Source organism: Ptychodera flava, chromosome 2 (assembly GCF_041260155.1).
Source record: "Ptychodera flava strain L36383 chromosome 2, AS_Pfla_20210202, whole genome shotgun sequence".
Taxonomy (NCBI): domain Eukaryota; kingdom Metazoa; phylum Hemichordata; class Enteropneusta; family Ptychoderidae; genus Ptychodera; species Ptychodera flava.
Genome location: NC_091929.1, coordinates 43018861 through 43039364, shown reverse-complemented (window position 1 = coordinate 43039364; position 20504 = coordinate 43018861). Strand labels below are relative to the sequence as shown.

The following is a 20504-nucleotide window of genomic DNA, read 5'->3' as shown; positions in this document are numbered from 1 at the left end:
TTGGTGAACTACTCATTAACAACTTTAATAGCCTCCATGAGTATAAGGCAAAAAATTATAATTACAACTGCACTGACATAAAAACATAACTAACTAAAGGATATCTATCCATGGCTACGTTGTTTTTTTATTTTTGGTGCTTGTTTTCCAATTTATTCCAATTGAACTTACATCCATCTAAATAGTGTGAAAGAACTGATCACAGCGCTATCAGAACAGCTAGTGTACATGTTGCAAGAGTCTGCAGTTGGGTACATTTTGAGTATACTCCTATAATTAAAGTATACACAATATACACCTATCAGTGTATATAGTAAGTGTACAAATGTATATACAGTGTACACAATGGATATACAGTGTTATCATATGTAAACAGTGTACACAAGTGTATATACAGTGTATCAAAATACCAGTATATAGTGTGCCAGTGTATATACAATGTATCAATGTACAGTTGTACACAATGTATGCATGGAAGTATGTACAGGGTACAAAGTGTCAATACAAGTGTATCAATATTTGGATACAGTATTGATGTACTTTATATTTACAATGTAACCAAATGGAGACTATGCAACAGTGTAACAAAAACAATTGGCCAATTCCATTACTATACTGATCAGTGCTCTCATACTCTTTTGATGAAAAAGTTTGTAAGCTAGCACAACCAAATTATCCCCAGGGAGCCCAGAGGCCACCATGTTCATCTGGATTGCCATAGATGACATCAATAACTCCAGGATAGGTTGGTTTGACTGTTTCTTTGTTGAACTCTCCAAGTCTCCTGAGCAATGCCACAACAATTTCTGGGTTTTCTTCTGAAACATCCTTGCGTTCATAAGGGTCTTTGGCGATATTGTATAGGCGTACAACTTTACCGTACAACTTTTGTGGATGGAATGGTTTGTATTTGGCACTCGGAGGAGGGATCCAACTGTCATTACCTAGAGGAAGAAATCAAGATGTTCATCAATGTTGGTTTCATATGACATAGTTTATTGCTGTGAGGAAATATGGACTTTTTCTTTACCTCTTTTACACCAAGACGATCAAGACAATACATTTGAAGTAGGTAAAAAATCATTTTTTGTAAAGTTTACAATATGATATATCATATAAAAATGAATGATTTATCTAATTTTTGTTAATTTATTAATTTATTTATTTACCTATCCATCTATTTATCTGCTTATCTACAAGATTAGCCTTAGCACATCACAGTCAGAAGATTGGCTGATTGGTTTATCTTTGATAATAATGCATTGGTGAATATATTATTTCATTTATTTATTTATTTATTTATCTATTTATTTATTCACCCATCTATGTATATATTTACTTATTTATTTATTTTACTCTTTTTTGTTTGCTTACCTACTAGATTAGCCAAGGCATATCACAGTCATATGATTGGCTAATTGGTTAATATTCTTCATGTTGGTATATACTGGTGAAGGGACAGACTATCTGGCACTGCCCTTCAGTGGTTTAAAAATGATATTCTTATATTTTGAAAAAGTTTTGGTTTACAATATTTCCAAACTTACCAGCAGGCCCTGTCAGTAATTTCCAATCACCCAGTCTAATGGCAGCCAATGTGAACACATCAAAGTATGGATTTTTGGAGTATTTCTCACGTCCTCGATCCACAGGACGTAAGGCTAACGTATCAATGGTGTGCAAGATTTCTTGTCGTGGTGAGGGTTTTCCTAGACTACAATGAGAAAGACAATGAATAAGTCAATTAAGATTTGAACATCAAATTAAGAGGATAAATTCTTGATGCTATAAAGAGTTTTTCTAAATTATGAAAAAATATTATATTTAATATTAGAATGAAACTATACATTTAATACAAAGCAAATTTTTTTGATGCCCATTTTCAACTGACCAAATATTTGGATATACGTGGATTTTTACGAGATAAAATTTGATAAAATTACTATAACCATATGTCTCTTAATTACTCTTCTGAAACCTGAAAGTTTTAATCACATTGTCAGAGTGCACTCGTGCCCTAATATGCATTATTGTGATTAAAGCGCAATATATTTGTACGGTACATTTTACTGCTTTTGTATTTTTCCTTGTTTAGTTTTACGCACACAGAATGTGGTGTTACAATAAAAATGAGAAAGATTTTACTTTCTGTTATCCTACCTTATTGTTTCCCATTGGTTCATACCATCAATAGGTTTGTCCAAACTGTGTTCACCTCCAGCAAGATGTAGAAATGTTGGAAACCAGTCACTCATGTGAAGTAACTCACGATTCGTTTTGCCAACCACCTCGGGACTTAGCAAAGGACTTGTCACAAATCCCAAACCTCGTACACCGCCCTCAAACAGCGTGGCTTTTGCTCCACGCAGGGGAAAGTTGCTACCGATGAATTTAGCATCAGCACCATTGTCTGTGGATAAAAGTAGACACAATTTGATGAAAACAGATATTATTTTGATGTTTTCATGCTATTAAGGTAGTATGCGCCATGAAAGTCACAGACTTAAACTTTTGCTCAAACTTTCCTCAAGGAATCATTCAACCATTCTCTTCAAAATCAAGGATAAAAATTGGGGGTCAACGTGCAAATTTTGGTACTAGAGAACAAATAACCCGATTTACCAATATTTGAAATTCCAAATGGCTGCCATCTCTTTGTCAACTCTATGGAAAAACAAATATTGAATTTCAAAAAGCAAAGCCATTGAAAAGTTTTCTGATGCCTAGAGCTTTAAAATGAAACTCCTACAAGTGGTATATCAGAAAACAATTGTAAAAGTTTGAGAGTCGAATCCATATATCTGTCCCCAGGCCATGTTCTACCATAAGTAAAGCCACATTTAGATAACAGCACACTTTTGTTTTCTTTGAGTCTTAGAGTTGCTAAAAACTATATCCCATAGCCTACACCTTCATAAACAACATGTTTTGGGGCAACTCTAACTTTGAGGCCTTCAACAAACATCTCCATGCTCTCAACCCTAAATATTATGAATTATATGCAAATTCAATATTTTCTCTGAAAAGGAATTTTAGTTTTGTTTTGTTCTGAGTTCGTTATTACAAAACAAAGAGAACTTTTCAATATGGTTGACATTTTCAAAGACTGATTTATTTCTAAGTTTGGAACACTGTTGATAAGCTGCCAATATTTCAGAATCAATACTGGCAACCAATATCTTATATATGTGAATTTATTACATTCATTGTGATAAATTTTGCTATTTTTTGGATGAAATATTGTTTTGATTTGACCAAAAGAGTGAAATTAAAAGCTTATTTTCTATTGAAATGGAGATTTCCGAAGAGTTTGGTATTTAATGTGCCCATCTGCTGTAATTCCAAACAAATCAAATATATCTTGTATAAAATGTGACATCCTATAACCAGTCCACCCTCAATGCCCTGTAAACAGGTCCACTATCACCACTGAAACACTGGGTTTTGGACAAATCATGGTGGTGCCAGGGTTACTCTGTAAACTGGAATTACTGTTGTTGATCAATTACACTGAACTATACATATCACATTGAATTTTATGGCCAGTGTCACTTTGCAAGCGTGTATTAGCAGCGACATAAGATCTACTTATGTCTTGTTCTGTATATATTGCAAACAAACTCTGAACAAAGAAATATCATATGATGCTCAAAAAATTCTTCAATAATATTATCATTATCATTATTGCTTATTTAATATAATTATCCACATAGAAGAAACAGAAAAATAAAAATAAATAAACACAGAAAAGTAGTTAAAAATCCAGTTACACCCAGTTTTTCTTTAACTTACTGTATGTTATAATGGAAATATTCAGAATTGCTGAAATCTGAGAGTTATCAGAAGTGTGCATTCTACTGAGAAAATTAACCCACTGACTTTTTTCTGAACAGTTCCTCAGATGTTAAAAGCAGTAAGTTAACAAACAAAAGGCTGTTACTTTGCACAATATGGAATAGACCATTTCAAGATCTTGCGAGGGTTGGTCCAAATGAGGGGATGGTAAAAATTATTTTTTTTATTCAAAGATTTGATATTTTTTTAAGAATTTGGTAGTGCCTGCGAAATCTTTTCATGATTCCACTTTTTCAGTTTCATTCAAATTTTTTAGAGTCAAAGTAGCAGGGCCATAATTTATTTTCTAAATTTTTGATCCAAAGCTTTTTTCTGTTTATGACTAACTCCCCCAAGATATAATGGTTGATTCCTAGGGTACTGAATACAGTGGCTATAATTACCTGTTGAAAATACAAGGACAGTATTTTGCCACAGTGGAGAAGCTTTCAATGTTCTGGTGACATTGCCAATGGCTTCGTCCATGCATGTTACCATGCCAGCATAGGTTCTCCAGTCGTCATGGTTACCATACACATGGTCGTAGAGGGCAGCATACTTCTCTGGTACTTGTAAAGGCATATGAACAGCTTGGAATGACAGGAAGAGAAACAGTGGCTGCAAATAAAACAAAATAAACACCAAATGTTTTACAATATTTCCAAATATTGGAGGAGGCAACATGGGTCAGTGGCTATAGAGCAGTGGACACACGATCAAAGGATGGCGAGCTCAAGCCCTGCCATGGCCATGGTGTTGTGTCCTTGAGCAATTGGCACTTTATTCCTCATTGCTTCTCCCACCCAAGAGTGATGGATAGTGGTAGGACAGTGGTTGTAATGTGTGCGTTATAGCTCTGCTGCACTGATTGGCTGCACGTTTGTGCTGTTGTTTGCTCCCCAGGGAGTTGAGTGGTATCATATTAGGTCCAGTGACCAGGGATATAATTGTAAAGCACCTTGATCACTTCCCTTGTGGATAGATGCGCTATATAAGAACCCATTATTATTAATAAATATTGAGATCCTGGGTCTAGCTCTTACAAAAATTATGTAGCGATTATATATCTCTTTGTATGAGTTCACAAGATCAAAACTACTAACAAAAAAATAAAAATAAAAAGAGGTTGTTTACATGAAGTGGTAATTCTGATATGCAGCAAGGTAGTACAGAAAAGTTTACTCTTCAGCTTAATCTGCTCACCCCTAATTCCTGTAAACTGATCCAGAGTTACCATTGATAACAATAGGTTTGGGCTAAACCATCGTGGTAAAAGGGTTAAATATATTACTTTTTTACGCCGTTGGTAACACAATACCAGTTTTTGAATTTACATGTACATTTTCAAGTGAACAAGAAGCAAAATGCTGATACAGTTAGATGTTCTGAACTATAATTAAGGTATTGAAAATTAAATAGCTTCCAATACATCAACGATTCCTGCAATAGTTCATGGAGCAATTTACATGCAATACCACAAGTGTACATGAAATGACTGGTTCAACTGCATTTGATGAACAGATGGTAAATAAAAGAGTTCATATTCTAAGGTGAAGGGCGACGAATTCGGACGCGCACACGCTTCAGAACGTTTCTGCGCAGATTTAACTCCAGCCTGCCGCAAATGGGTATTTTTGTAGCGCATGTATTTAACATCACCTGTCATTGTTGAAATTGCACTTTTACCTAATTTTTTGACCCAGTGTCTTAGAAATACATGTGACCTATTACCTTGTCATATTTTGACCCCCTAGGAAGCTGGTTTTTATTCAATATGAGCGAAAAATTAACATTTCTCTCCCATTTATAAGGCGCAAATTACCCATTCACCTGGAGATATTGTAAAAAGTAGCGTGGTGACACCCTTTTATTAAAAGTGTAAACTAAATGATATTATGTCAGGAGTTTATTCGCCAAGTTTGTCAAAACATTCTCGCAGGCCAGAGCAATAATTTTCCGCTCCGGTGACCTTCGCAAAATCGGTTGGGTGATAAGACTCGCCGAAGAGGGCGTGGTGTACGACGATGGGTCAAAATGACACCATTCAAAGCGACAGGAAGAAAGTTCGAAAATTATGTAGTGACATAATTTCGATGTCGTCATTTTGTAATCGATACTTATGTTAAAATTTCTTCACAAACTCATGAAAACTATACATTCGATAGATATGGATCTTAAGTCTTGGTATTTATTAAATTAACTCATTTGCTAAGCGTTTTATAATTGCTTTCTTTAGTTTAAGTAAATTATATCATTTTTATTTATTTCTAAAGACGCCATTTTAACGTCCGTTTCCATGGAAACAAGCACGGTGACCCCCATTTTTTATTTCATTTTTGCACTTGCACAACTTCCAAGAATATTTGTGCAAAGTTTCAAGAAAATGACACCACAACTTAACTTTGACGTAAAGCTGACGCACGAAAAACATTATTCTTTCGTTTGGGGGGGTAAAAGCTCATTTCATTTTGTGTGCGTCAAAATCACATAGGATTTTCGTCTATTGTTTTCTAAACCATGATCACTTGCGTTTGTGGGAAAAATGTGGACCTGAATTTACTTCAGGATTGTGGAGTAAAAAACAGTTCAAACATGAATTACAAGAGAAAAACTGTCGCAATTTTATTTTTTAATTGAAATTATTAATTAATATGCACTTCCGGTATTTTTTCATGGGCATGCGGATCAGAGAGGTGCGTGTGGGTTTGTCAGAAACGGCATCATAATACGAAATTGATTTCACATAAAAAGTTTCATTTTGAGGGGTGAGGGACGGTTTCAAGTAAAACGATGGAATTACGTTTCTTGTGCGTCAGCTTTTATTATCGACAGCCCCTAAATCACATACCTTACTAGGATCATGATTTCTAATGATATCCTGGGCTTCAGATGCAAACAAATGTGTGGAATATTGACCCACATATTCCTGGGAAACATCATCCTCATTACGTCTGAAGTCAAATCCGTGATGGCCCTGCATGGTGGAATCATGGTTGAAGTAATCTTCCGCTCCGAGATAAAAACCTGAAAGATTTCACAACAAAATCAGTGCTTATCTATATATATATCAGAGCCTCGAACGTTTTTTTTTAAAGAAAACCGTAGATATTAATTTTGCCAAACTTTTTTTATATGCTGCTTGTTTTGACTTGTTTTGAAGCTAGTGTAGTAGGTGAATATTGTCCTGATTTTGTGAAAATAGAAAAATATTTTATTCTTCCCCACAGAGTTAACATAATATAAAGATGGCAATAATATAAAGATGGCAACCATTTTGAATTCAAAATGTCAGTAAATTTTGGGATATTTATTTCTCTAGTATTATAACCTGCACTCTGACACCAGATTTTTATGTAATTTTCGAAAGACGATGGTTTAAAGAATCCTTGGATAAAGCTTGATCAAAACTTTGAATCTTTAAGTTTTAAGGTGCAATAAATTGATGTACTACCCAGGTAGAAATTATTAAGTGCCTCTAGATCGAAAGACTTAAATTATGCTCAAACATTCCTCAAAGGAACTTTAAATTATTTTCTTTCAAAGTCAAGAATAAATCAGGGTCTCAATAACCATTTTGTTACTATGGAAACAAATTGCCTTGAATTTACAGATATTTCAAATTCAAAATTGTAACCATCCCCGTTAAAATATAAAATCAACTAAATTTTTCATATATACACAGTGAAAGCATCAAATGAGCCAAAGAAGCGTAACCAAAAACGCATAACATAACATAAGTATCCAAGTCCCAATATCCATCTCTGAGCAAATTCTGCCTTAATATGGTGGTTTGGACCTTAGATAATTGTTAAGTTTCTCATCACTGATTTTATTTTATATGTGTTGAGTGTAATGTCACTAAAACTAGATATGACTGCACTCACGTGATATTTTGAAAATGTCCCACACATTTCAGAGAATTTTGACAGTAAATCAATGTGCAAATATAGAAACATTCTACGCTAAAAACCTTTACATATGCATAGAGCTTTCTGTGTCCATCTTTTTATTTCTAGACAAATACCGTCAGTTTTCATGACTGGATATCAGCTTGTGAAAATGCTACCATAATACCACCCTTGATAATATGGCTGGGAGAAAGTATCTGGAAAAATGTTTTTCCCAACAGCCAAGAAAATATAAATAAAATCAATTTGAGTTCAAGAGCAACTGCAGAGAATTAAAAGTAAAACAAATGCTGAAACATGAAATATGATAATACAATTGCAAAATGCAATTAATTCCTCATTGAAAAATTTGGTGGAAGGAGATCAAAAATGATTTAGTTAACAACAGGCCTGGTTCCAACATATATACTTGTGGATAATGAATGTTTAGATGGTGTTGCTCCTTTGTTTTCCTTGAAAAATTTCATGAAATGAATTATTTTTTATCAAATGGGTATTTTTTATCCAGCAGAGTTGATAAACAGCCCACACCTTCATAGACAATTAATAGTATCATTGGCCCAACTATATGATAAGATACGTTCTGATATTAAAATACTATGAGTTCAAACACGATTAATTAAAAACACCATATTTTCTCCCCTGGGTTGATAGCTCTGCTGGTGGAGGCTGTCTCTTGCCCAGTTTAAGTGATTGCTTCGATAAGTTTGTATATGAGATATGTGATAGTGAGTGTGCGAGCGTGAGTGTTTCCAAACTCTACAACGTGTGGAGCAGTGGCGGTCAGAAAAATTGTAACAACTTAAAGCTCGATTATTGAACCACTCGTTTTTGAAAGAGGGGATTTGGCCGAGCTGTTGTCTGCTGCTTAATTCTCCGCTAGGTGCCCGGATGCCGTATGTTGTGAGTCCAAACCTCAAATCTGATTGAAAACACCACACTGCAGTCGTTGAACTAAAGTTCAAGAGTCCTTGACATTCACTAAAAAACTGATAAAAACAAGTGACATCATGGAAAAAATGTTTTTACCATTGTTGTTGTTTTTTTGTTATAAAGTCTGTGAATGACATCATTATGTTACACCATCTGTTTTGGTTTCCATAGTTACTAATGCCCCGGGGTGTGGTTGGTTTGATGGCAACATAAGATGACAAGGACAAATCCTAAGTCGAAAATGAAGTGTTTTAAGTCTCTTCTTTCAAAAAGTACGGTGCTTTCAACAGCTGGTGTTTTGATATTTTGCTATAAAAGTTTTGACGACATAACTATTTTCTCTGTACAACTGTAATGCATCAAATCTTTTTTGAAGTAGAAAGAAGCAGAAAGAAGACACAGTTTTAAGTGACACAAAGTTTGACAATAATTAAAAAGTTAAATACTAACAGATAAATTCATTATTTATAAAAGATCATATTCTCATATGCACTGCTCAAAGTTCTCATGGAGGGAAAGCAGCAACTATTCTCATAGTCAGAGTCGCCAATATAGATGTCAAAAATAATCATTTTGCTAGAGGAGGGGGGACAAATTCTTTCTGACAAACTGTAACAACAGATATGAAAGAAATAATTTTTTTAAAAAGATTGAAGTTGAAAAGATTGAAATGTGTAGAAATTGTAATTCTTTGATACATGAAATTTCTCTCATCCATTTTCAAAGCAAAACTGTCGTCTCAAGTAACATCCAATAAACTCAAAATAAAACCTTATCTGCAGCCACTTTCAGCAAAACTGTGCAATGACCTCAGGTCCTGCATACTTATCAAATGACTAGTCCTGGTTGCATGTGATACTTCCAAATCTATGCATTATACTTGAGCATTTGTTTTAAATATTGCTCACTTGCAAAAGCCATTGCACAGGCTTCAATTATTTCAGGTTGAATGCAGCTTGGCAACAGACATTCGGACACTCAAACATTTATGTTTTTTGTGTTTCACATGTGAGGGCTCATTTTGAAGCATTTTTTATGTGTGAAAATCAAAGATTTCATTTTTTTTTCATTTAAAAGGAAACCATCGTCGGAACTGCGCCTGTGCGAGTTTCTTTTTCACAAACAATGTATTCCATGCACAATATCTAGATGCACCTCATCATCATGGCTGCAACATTTAAACTATACGATGTAGATTATGACATTCACGTTTTAACTTTCATCAATCACCATCGTACCTTGGATACAGTGTTTACATTGGTCGTATGGGTCCCATACGTTCTTTGAGTGCAGTTCTGACGACTGTATCCCTTTAATACAAGCTTAGTGGCCACTTTGAATTTGCAGTGTTAGGAGATACTGTATAATTGGTTTCCACATAATATTTGCACAGTGACCCCTAGCTGATTTTTATTTTTAATTTGGAAAGAGAATGGTTTAAAGTTTCAATGAGCAAAGTTAGAGTCAAAGTTTAAGTCTTTCAAAGTCGAGGCACAACGTAGCTTAAGCTGCATAGGGATTAATTTACATTTGTCAATTTTACTATATTTGTGTGTGTGCTAAATGTGATTAACAGTATTGTTGCACACACTCAAATGCCACTGCCAGCCATGATGTAATTTGTTTGCAGCATACTGTATTTTACGTCAGCTTTTTATTTTGCTCATTGTGTAGTGTGCTGTGTGGAACTGACTTTGATACAATAATTCATTAAATCTTTATTTATTTGTTAACCCATGATTAAAATGTTGGTTGGGTTCACCTTTTAGTGTGACATTTGGCATAACTTGGGTGAGGAGGAAGTGTAAATCATAAATGTATGCAAATAAGTGAATTTCCTGGCTTCTTTTTTCTTTAGTTTTCAACATTTCAAAAAAATCTAATTCTATACTCTGGCTGAAACAGATTTTATGAAATTTTCACATTGTAAAAGTTTATCACAAAACTACATGTTTGTTTGGGAATAAAGTTCTTACATTTCAAATATGCATCTTTTCAATTTTGCTTTTCGCGACATTAATCACTTTTTTAAAGGGGAAGTTCACCAAGGATGATTTTTACATATGTGGTAGCTCTGTGGTCATTTACCCCAGAAAAGCTATTTTCACCATTTATAACTCGCCCGATTTTTTACGAAAATGATAAAAATAGTACAGGAAGTTGCCCATGTAATTTGAATCATGGAAAAAGCCCCAAGCTTGGAGCTTGTATCATGTGATATGGAAGGGACCATCTTTGGATGGGTATGGCCCCCACATTGTCCACTCACAGTAACACAGTAGTAAACAGCAACACAAAATCTGACAGTGGACAGTTTATTATAAGTGATTCATCGTTTATGCAAGGATACTCAGTATAAACAAGAGTTATGTAAATACGCACAGCCTGGTTTTTAAGCATGGGTGAGTGGACAATGTCATACCCATGGGAAATGGTGCCTTCCATATCACATTATGCAAGCTCCAAGCTTGGCGCTTTTTTCCCATGATTCAAATTACATGGGCAACTTCCTGTACTATTTCTATCGGTTTTTGTAAAAATCGTGCAAGTTATAAATGGCGAAAATAGCTTTTCCGGGGTAAGTGACCACAAAGCTAGCACATATGTAAAAATCATCCTTGGTGAACTTCCCCTTTAATGTCAGTCTTTCAACGCCTGCCATTAAAGAATTAGAATAGATAGTGCAAAATAATGAAAAAAGTATGCACCTGCTTGCAAGTGACATTTAATAAATGTCACTTGCAATGCATATGTCATTTATCATGATATTGCAACATTTTAGACTTTAGTGGACCGCAATCATCATGTCAATCAGTTCTTCTGTACAGACAATGACAGTACAGATGCAAAAACTTCAAGAATCGATCAAGTCTACGTTGTTGGTAATACAATACAGTTAATGGACATTATGTCGCATGTTTTTTGGAAAGTGTTTATGGGTGACAATTGAGACTCTGTTGGGTTGCATTCTTGAGAGGTCCCGCTGGACTTTGACCAGTATCTGCTTTTTGTTGGCCCTTTGAAAACACTTATTTCCTAGTCTGAAAGTATTTTCTTTGAACATGAAGTCATTAGGCTGCTCAATCATATATGAGACATGCATTACGGCATTGGCATTGAAAGCGTTCAGCCACATATACCTTGAAGCCCCCCCCCCCCCCCCCCCCCCCCCGCTATCGTTTTTTGTTAATAGAGCATGCGCATTACAGGAAAATCCCCCAAGTTCTACAGAAAAGACTGCCAAAATCACTTCAGATACCGATTCCTACAATACGCATTTTTTATACATTTTATGCAAATAAAAATCCAGTTGCGTAAAATCGTACACAAGTTTTGAAATTGTAACAGAATGCTGCCATTATGGCACTGGTGTATTGTGTACGGCGATTTCATGTCATCAGTTTGTGGCTATACCACTTGTAAAATGATGCCAAAAAGTGTGTTGGTTAAAGGGCGATGGTGACCGTCGCGATGCACGGGCGCGACATTTTATAAACATAAGTTTTTGTAAACATAAGCTTCTCAACTTCAATCGTATTCGTAGTGAGGAAGCAGTCCATCAATTTATAAATGCCTCAAGATCATGCGACAGTATGATATTAAGATCGGAAACGAACTTCCGTGGTGTATTTCTATTTATAAACTCGTGTAAGGCTACAAACATTGAGACATTATACACTCAGAACATTACCATATATCGCTTATTACTGCACAAAGTTACAGTAAACATTAATGGGGTTTGATCACGCCCAGTCACGTTAGTTGTACACAATGCTATGTACATTACAGCAATAAAACACATTCAGTAAAATTGATCAACATTGTATATATTAGGCCAACAATAAACAAGCAGAATGCCAAAAATTACACACAAAAATTACATCCAATGATCGGCAAGCAAGAGCAGGACACATGAGATGCTGTTGCATAGATAAGGGAGAACGGTCACCGCGTTAACCATAGACAGTAGTTCTCTACTGTCTATGCATTGATGTACATATATATCCGGCCCGACAACGTACAGACTTGACCCACGACCCACTATTGATCACAATTGCTAACTTCTTCTAGTAATACGTACGTGGCAAGAAACAGTCAAATTACAGGAAAAATAGACAAAACGAGCAAGTTTTCGTGGCGTTTGGCAGGAGAATCGCATGGCTACGCATAGGGATGTGTTGGGAGATCCTGTGACTACAACGTTAACTGTCATAATCGAAGGCCTAGCGTAGGCCAGTAGTACCACTGCTACGCAAACTTTACCTCCTGAGTGTTGGACAGGCCTGAATCCTCGTTCAAATGATATAACCCCACAAAAAGACCTATGAAGGTCCTTCACTTGACTCATAATACCTGTACTCAGAATTATCGATTGCACCACACCACAGGGCAAACTTCGTAGTGGAGTCGGATTCTCCACAGTTGAACAGGGAGCACAGGCATATACCCGGTTCTCTTGACACAGACATTCACGCAGACGTCGAAACCGATTCTCCTTGCTCAGCTGCTGCAGCGGGCATTGCTCTGTGAGCTACGTAGATTTCTGTCGCTTGCGTTATTGCCGACGGGACTCCAGTTGGGCCTCTGGAAATAAAGCTCTCGTCTTTGCCAGCGATGTCGTGGACTATAAGAGCCTCGTCATTTGATAGTGTTTTGGCGTTTTACTGTAACACGCGTACGGGTAAGTGTTCTCAAGTTCGCTTGAGCGATACCAGTAGCCGAGCCCAATTCAAGGAAATCATGATCAAATGTGATCTACAGTGTGTTATCATATACCTACATTCACGTGCCTGTGTAAAGCTATGGGAGAAAGCGCCCTCAGATCCGTGCATTTTTTTACGTATCACGCCCCGGCCCGGTGCCCAAATATGGGCAATAGCGTGCATTTCTGAACTATCTCGATTCTGGTAACTACGCGCGTTGCTATCCGCAAACGTTCCATTCGTACACAAAGCCAGCGCGAGATTTGGAAAACGTCTGCTCGCTCAGATCGTAGTTGCGCGTGGCGACAGTGGAGCCGCGCCAGTGACATCGGCTTTTATTTCTAAATTCTAGTGAAATCCTGTGTATACTAAGTGCGTGCCTGTTCAGTATAAATTACAAGAAACTGACAACACGCTTTTATCCTTCTTACACCTCGATTTCAGCCTTGATCTCTGTTGGTCACGTAATAGTACGCATATTGCTTTGCGCGTTCTGGAATGGTTCTACTCCGGAATAAAAAGGACGCGACGCGTACGCCATTCTACATATATACTCAGTACGCCCAAATAATCACGTGATGCCGGTACAAACAAACCCACATGTGTACTGAACGCGTATGGAAATACACGTACGTCTGTGCGCGTTTGCGCACATGGCTTTGTTTGTACCGTGGTCGATTCGAATTCCGGGTTTGGCCTATTCTGCATGTAAACAAACACGTCATTAATATGTCAATCCGCGTCGGGAAGCGGCCATCGTATTTACGAAAACTGACACAAATTGCGATGAATTTTTGATATCGCAGGCATTTTTAGATCTCCTAAACAATGTTGAATATTATGTAAACTACATATTTATCATTCCATAAGGTATATGATAAAACCTTTACGGCCCTGATACGGCTTTTGCGGCCCTTGGTCATACGGCGTACGGGCCCTCGCACGCTCGGGCCCTTCCGCCGTACGACCTCGGGCCGCAAAAGCCGTATCAGGGCCGTAAAGATTACAGCGTGTAATTCCTGTTAAATATTCAGCAGATATTTAACTCAGATTAATTGACCTGTTATTGTGTGTTAGCTTTGGTAAGTGGGAAAATGCTTGTGACAGACCGGCTGCTGCTCTAACAAGTGGCAATATCGCAACCATTGTGGCAACCGGTAACCTAGTGTCACGGCCGGGAGGGGGGGGGGGGAAACCCCCTCACGAGCATGCGCAGCGCAACCACAACCGCCCTTTAAATGCAACCGTATGCCAACTTAAAAGTGGATAACAAGAGTGTTGCACAGACGCTTTAGAAAAAACGCTAATACTTTGTTGATCTGATCAACATTTTCACTTTCTTTTCTGGCAAAGTAAAAAGAAAACTACCACGACTCACCAAAAAATGAATCAAACCCTCGCTGCCTTGGCAGACAGCCATCTTTGTAGAAGCCGAGATGCCATTTTCCCACCAGATGTGTCGAGTAACCTTTTTCCTTGAGCTTTTCAGCAAAAGTTGTTTCCTCTGTTGAGAGGCAACGTCGTTGATAATGGCCGAGGACGCCGTGTTGAAGTCCATATCGGATCTACAGGCAAAATGGCAAAAGTTATACACCGCCACTTTCCTCTCTGGTGTGTCAAGTGGTGCGACGGGAGTGGTGCATGACGGTAGCAAGCTCACCATGGTTCATGGCTGATGATAAGGTGGTATGCGCCTCAAAAGTGAAAGCCTTAAACTTTTGCTCAAACATTCCGCAAGGAATCTTTCAACCTTCTCTTTCAAAATCAAGAATAAAAACCGGGGTCACCGTGCAAATTTTTGAACTGGAAAAATAAATTACCCAAGCTTTACCGATGTTTGAAATTCAAAATGGCGCCATCCCTGCATTAAGTCTATGGAGAAAAATATAACATTTTTGATTTTCGAAAAACTAAGACAGAAAAAGGATTTCTTAGACCAAAATGAATCCCCATAAGTGGTAGATCAAAAAAGAATTGTAAAAAATTATCTGCTGCCGACAGACATTCAGGCAAATTCTATCCTTGTGCACGTCTCTGTAGGCCTAAAGCCTACTGTGCATATTGTGGTCGGAACTCTTGATTAGTGGTTTTTATAGCTTCAATGAAACCATCAGTGGTATCAAAGTAATAATTTCACAATCACTGTATGTATGATTTCTTAAAAAAAAATCTGAAAATCTCGGCAAAATATGGAAGACCGGTCACGACATGCGACATGCGAGTTTTTAAAACTGCGATCTGCGGTTAGGGTTAGGGTTGGGGGTAGGGGTTAGGGTTAGGGTTAGGGTTAGGGTTAGGTTTCCTCTCGTAAAAAGCCTTACTTCGCTCTCAACCATGAAGGTTAGGCCAAGGGACAGAAAATTGTAACGGCATAACTTAGGGTTAGTTAGCGTTAGGGTTAGGGTAGGGTTAGGGTGAGGGTTAGGTCGCAGATCACAGTTTAAAGACGCAGGTCGTATGTCGCAGGTCGTGACCGGTCTTCCATACATGTCGGAGTCCTAACGTGGCCGCTATTTCTCCCAGGTGGTATCCATTGTAGAAGTATGCAATAATAAGCTCGTCTCTACCTCTGTAATCCTAGGAGGAGAACGAAATGACATGTATGCAAACGCCATATTAGTTTTGCAACTCGCACGTCGCAGTTTAAGAACTCGCATGTCGCAGTTTAAGAACTCCCAGGTCGCAGTTTAAAAAAACTCGCATGTCGTATGTCGTGACCGGTCTTCCATAGCAAAATTTTCGGATAAATATTTTTGTTTTCAGATTGATGGTGGAGCTGTGACGTCAACTGGAATAAGCCAGTGCGCAGCTAGCTGCCAGACAAGCTCGGATGTGAAGAACTTGATCAGGACAACAATAGTTTGAACACCGAATCAACAGGTGGTTTTCGCATTTAACACTTGGTTCAAGTTGGTGAAATTTTAAAAAAATAAAATCATTTGCAATAGCTTCTCTTGCGTCTCTCCGACTTCATACAACCTATTTGAAAGTTGGCGACTCAGGTCAGGTTTTCCTGCCGATCGAACGCGTTACCTTTGAGTCTGCGCAGTAGTGAGGTTAGTTTCTGCCGGATTAACTCCCCTGTATCGCGTTCACCCAACATTTACAAATCACAGACTTGAATCAAGTCTAGATTTTACTAAAAAGGTCACTTAAGCTTACTGCATGCATAGATCTAGTAAACTGTTACTTTCTGTATGATATAAACTGACCTAACATGAAGTATTGATCTAAAGCTGACTGATGATATACATTGTTCATGTTGCTTCAGATTGCCGCCGTCCAAAAGTTTACTTCTTTTCAATTTCGGATGACTAGGCAAAAGATGAGCAAAAACCTACCACACATACATGTTCACATTGTTCATTAAACTCTATGGGTTTAGAAATATCATTATAATATATTTACCGCACATCATAAACGTCTGTAGACAAGTCGAGGGACAAATTTATGAATTGATATCAACATGATGATTGAATAAAGTCCTCAAATCAGACCAGCTTAGGGTTCATTGTTCATGCGCCCAATGTTTAGGATTGCATCGTCAATAGTGAATATCGTCATGCACCAGCATGCGTCTGTCGAAGGACGGGCGGACATATCTTGGGAGGGAGTCGAAAATGGGAGGACGAATTTAACTTGAAGCCAAGCTGCTTTCTAAAAAAGAGCAACCGGAGATTGAAAACAGGAGTCAAATATTGAAGTATGCGTGGAAAATTTCAAATCTGAAAGGCGCGAAATTAAAAGTTGTCTGTATGCTAGCAAATTATAGCTCCCACTATCCTAAAACAAGGACGGAATAAACGAGACTACGAGAAACAGTCCGTCAAATACCTTCAATCGTTTGATTGACACGTAACAAATACCCGTATAGATGATACGTGTTGTATTGTGGTATACCTCTCGCTTTATCATCTCCTAGCGATTCGCGTGTGTTACGTTTTTGGATCAAAGAAGAACATTTCTGCTCCCCTGGATAAAAGGGAACATGTTGTGACGTCATAAAAATAGCGTAGATTGTGCGTCACAAGGACAATCAGCGATCTTCAAACTAAAAAAATACTAACATTAGAGACTGCGAAATATCTGCTGCCATACCCGAGGTATTTTACTTTTTAGGGCCAGGCAGGTGAAATGTTAATGTTACCTGCCAACTGCACACAACATAATAGCCGCTCGATGCAGCGTGCAACATAAACAATGTCCGATGCAGCTCGAACTAAAAGAAAACGTGCCTTATATACGTAAACCATGTAAACACGGGGCGATCAATCGGGGAACAAGATACAGAGGCAATGCAGATCATAAACTTGTATGCAAATGAACAGACAATTATCTGTAAATGTTGGCAAAACACTGTTTCTGAACAACACATAGAGACTTTTCCCGTTCTTTGCAAAAATCTACAAATAATGCTGACTCGGCAGTTTTTCAAGGTTCTTTTGACAAAAAATAATGTTGTTTATCGCCATTGCTCAGTCGACAACAACCCAACTGTGACTACATTTTAAGGTCATTTTAGAGAACCGTTAGTTTTTAGAAAGTTACACTGAAAGGAAACTGCCATCTTTCAGTCTTCAGTGTAATCGTGTTATCCTCTCTAAGGGTTGGAATTTGTCATAAATCTGTGTTTACTGCACAAAATGAAACAGTATGACTTGTTTCCATGTGACGTATCTATAAAATGAGCACGGAACACCAACTTACTCATCGCACTCCTTAGTAACTCACAGCTGCTTCCTATACAATATGTGCAACTATAAAGCATAGACTACAACTGTTACACTTTAACTATTGGGCAGTACTCCAACTTAAGGTAGTATGCACCCCGAAAGTGAAAGACAAACTTTTGCTCAAGCTTTCCTGAATGAAACTTTCAACCATTCTCTTACCAAATCAACAATAAAAATCTGGAGTCACAGTGCACAATTTAGAATTAGCGAAACAAATTACCTGTCATTTTGCGTTATTTGAAATTCAAAATGGCCGCCATTCTTGTGTTAACTCTATGGGGAAAAATTAAAGTTTGGATTTTCGAAAAACTAAGACGGTGAAAGTTTTTCTTTCTCCAAGAGCTTTAAAATGAGCCCCCATGCACAAGTGGTAGATCAGAAAAGAATTGTAGAAATTTGACGAACATATGACGAACGTTGCGCTTGGCACAGGCACCGCCGTAGTTGACAGCGCTTTCAGTGTTATCACTACACTCAAAAGCGCTGTCGACTACGCCGGTGCCTGTGGTGCTAGGTGGATCGGGGAGGGGAAATATCCCGGGACATGTTACTTGCGCATATCTCTGAGATTTCGAGTATGTTTCAGCCGCTATTCACCCCGGCGGGAAAAAACTGTTAGAAGCGAGTATGATATACATAGTATGATAAGTCCTGCAACATAAACCGTGTATTCCTCCTATAAATAGCAGGATCAACCGATTCAATGGTTGTCATTTATTTTTTATTATTTCTGAAAAATCACACATTACTTACCTCGTACCTTCCTGTTAGGAAAACACTTCGTGACGGGGTACATATAGACGGCATGTAGTAACTATGAAGTTTTACCCCCTCCGCAGCCAACTTGTCTAAATTTGGCGTTTTCATTGTTGGGTTGTGATAACCAATATCGTTCCATCCCATATCATCGGCCATTATAAATATGATATTGGCTGGTCTGTCAACATCACATTTGACAAATGAACTTATTAAAAATACGTTGATTAAAAGGAGTCTGACGCTGTCTGTTATCTGCGGCATTGCTGCTAGTTGTAACGCTGTACTCTTGTGTCCATAAAATGTCTTGTTGATGTTAAGATATATCGTCTCTGAGTTTTATGTCAGGTTCGTTTGAATATCCATTACACTAACATCAAATAACCAACAGTCTGTTTTCTGACCCAGTCGGGATCACGTGATTGCCACATCTGTGACAAGATTTGTCGTAGATCCGATGCAAACCAGTCAACCGTTCCATCGAAGCGCGTTCGTTCCACTGTTCCCCCTGACGGTCGGGGTGTCCGATAATCGGGCGTTCGGTGAAGGACACATGTCCGGCAAAACAACTAATGGTGATTGGCAAATGTCACCACAATACTGCCGAGAGAAATGCTCTGAGCTGTTTCAAATATCAGATGGAGAATGACGGTAAGCTGTTGTCAGGGTAACGAAGGTTAAATTTCAGGTCGTCTCCAACGGAAGCCAGGCCGTACGATGCGATAAACAAATCGCTACTTCGGAAAAATGACAAGTCTCCTACACCCCTGGCAATATCTGAATAAAAATGTAATAAGTTTTTTCTCGAGAGAGACACGACAATTCGTGGGATTAATGTGTGGCATGGAGGATTTCGTCCCCCGAATGACCCGAACAATGCACATGTACTCACTATATGCATAGCGTTAGAGAGCTGTGATATGAGTGGATGTTGTAGAGAATTTAACAAAATTTGATACGCTCTCTAAATCGACTAGGCATACATTCCTTGAAAGATACTTTTTTCAACAAAAGCAGACGATTGAAATAATACAAATAACTCGAAAAATTTACGAGAAATACTTTGAGCGTTGTTTTTACATTTCTCTCCTGTGTTTCAATCTTTACCACCCAACGCACACCTGTAGAGGTAGCTGCAAAAATGGGTTTGGCCGGGTGGCTTGCGCGATGTCCAACGATGCCTTGGTTAGGCATCGCGCAAGCCGCACGGCCCATCCCACCAAGGCTATACAATTATTGCAGCTACTGCAAAGGATGTGGCAGGCCACATGTGGAATACAAAGAAAACAAATAACATACAGACAAACATCCATGTCATAGCGATTAAAATATTACGTAACTTCTACGTAACAGCATAGTCCTTGAAAGGTCTAGACTTGGTTCAAGTCTGTGATTTGTGAATGTTTGAGTGGAGTGAACGCAATGATTTGTATTTTGTTTTCATGTGAAACGCTATGCAGGGGAGTTTCACCCGGAATCACTATAGGCCTACTGCGCAGACTCAAAGGTAACGCATTCAATCGCTGGGAAAACCTGGCCTGGGCTACCAAATTCCGAATAGGTTTGTACGAAATAAGAGAGACACAAGAGAAACTATTATAAATGATTTTATTTTTTTAAAATTCACCGACTTGAAC

At 37.9% G+C, this 20504-nt stretch overlaps 1 protein-coding gene across 1 annotated transcript; it reads right to left on the bottom strand.

Moving 5' to 3' along the window:
• On the bottom strand, window positions 1-19269 carry LOC139121570 (arylsulfatase B-like). Its single transcript, XM_070686588.1, has 7 exons — window positions 18865-19269; window positions 14757-14943; window positions 6683-6858; window positions 4239-4452; window positions 2161-2410; window positions 1548-1714; window positions 1-944 (listed from the first exon to the last, which is right to left on the bottom strand). The coding sequence occupies exons 1-7, from the start codon at window positions 19129-19131 to the stop codon at window positions 673-675; spliced, it is 1533 nt and encodes a 510-aa protein (XP_070542689.1). The 5' UTR covers window positions 19132-19269; the 3' UTR covers window positions 1-672.
• Window positions 19270-20504: the final 1235 nt, after the last annotated feature.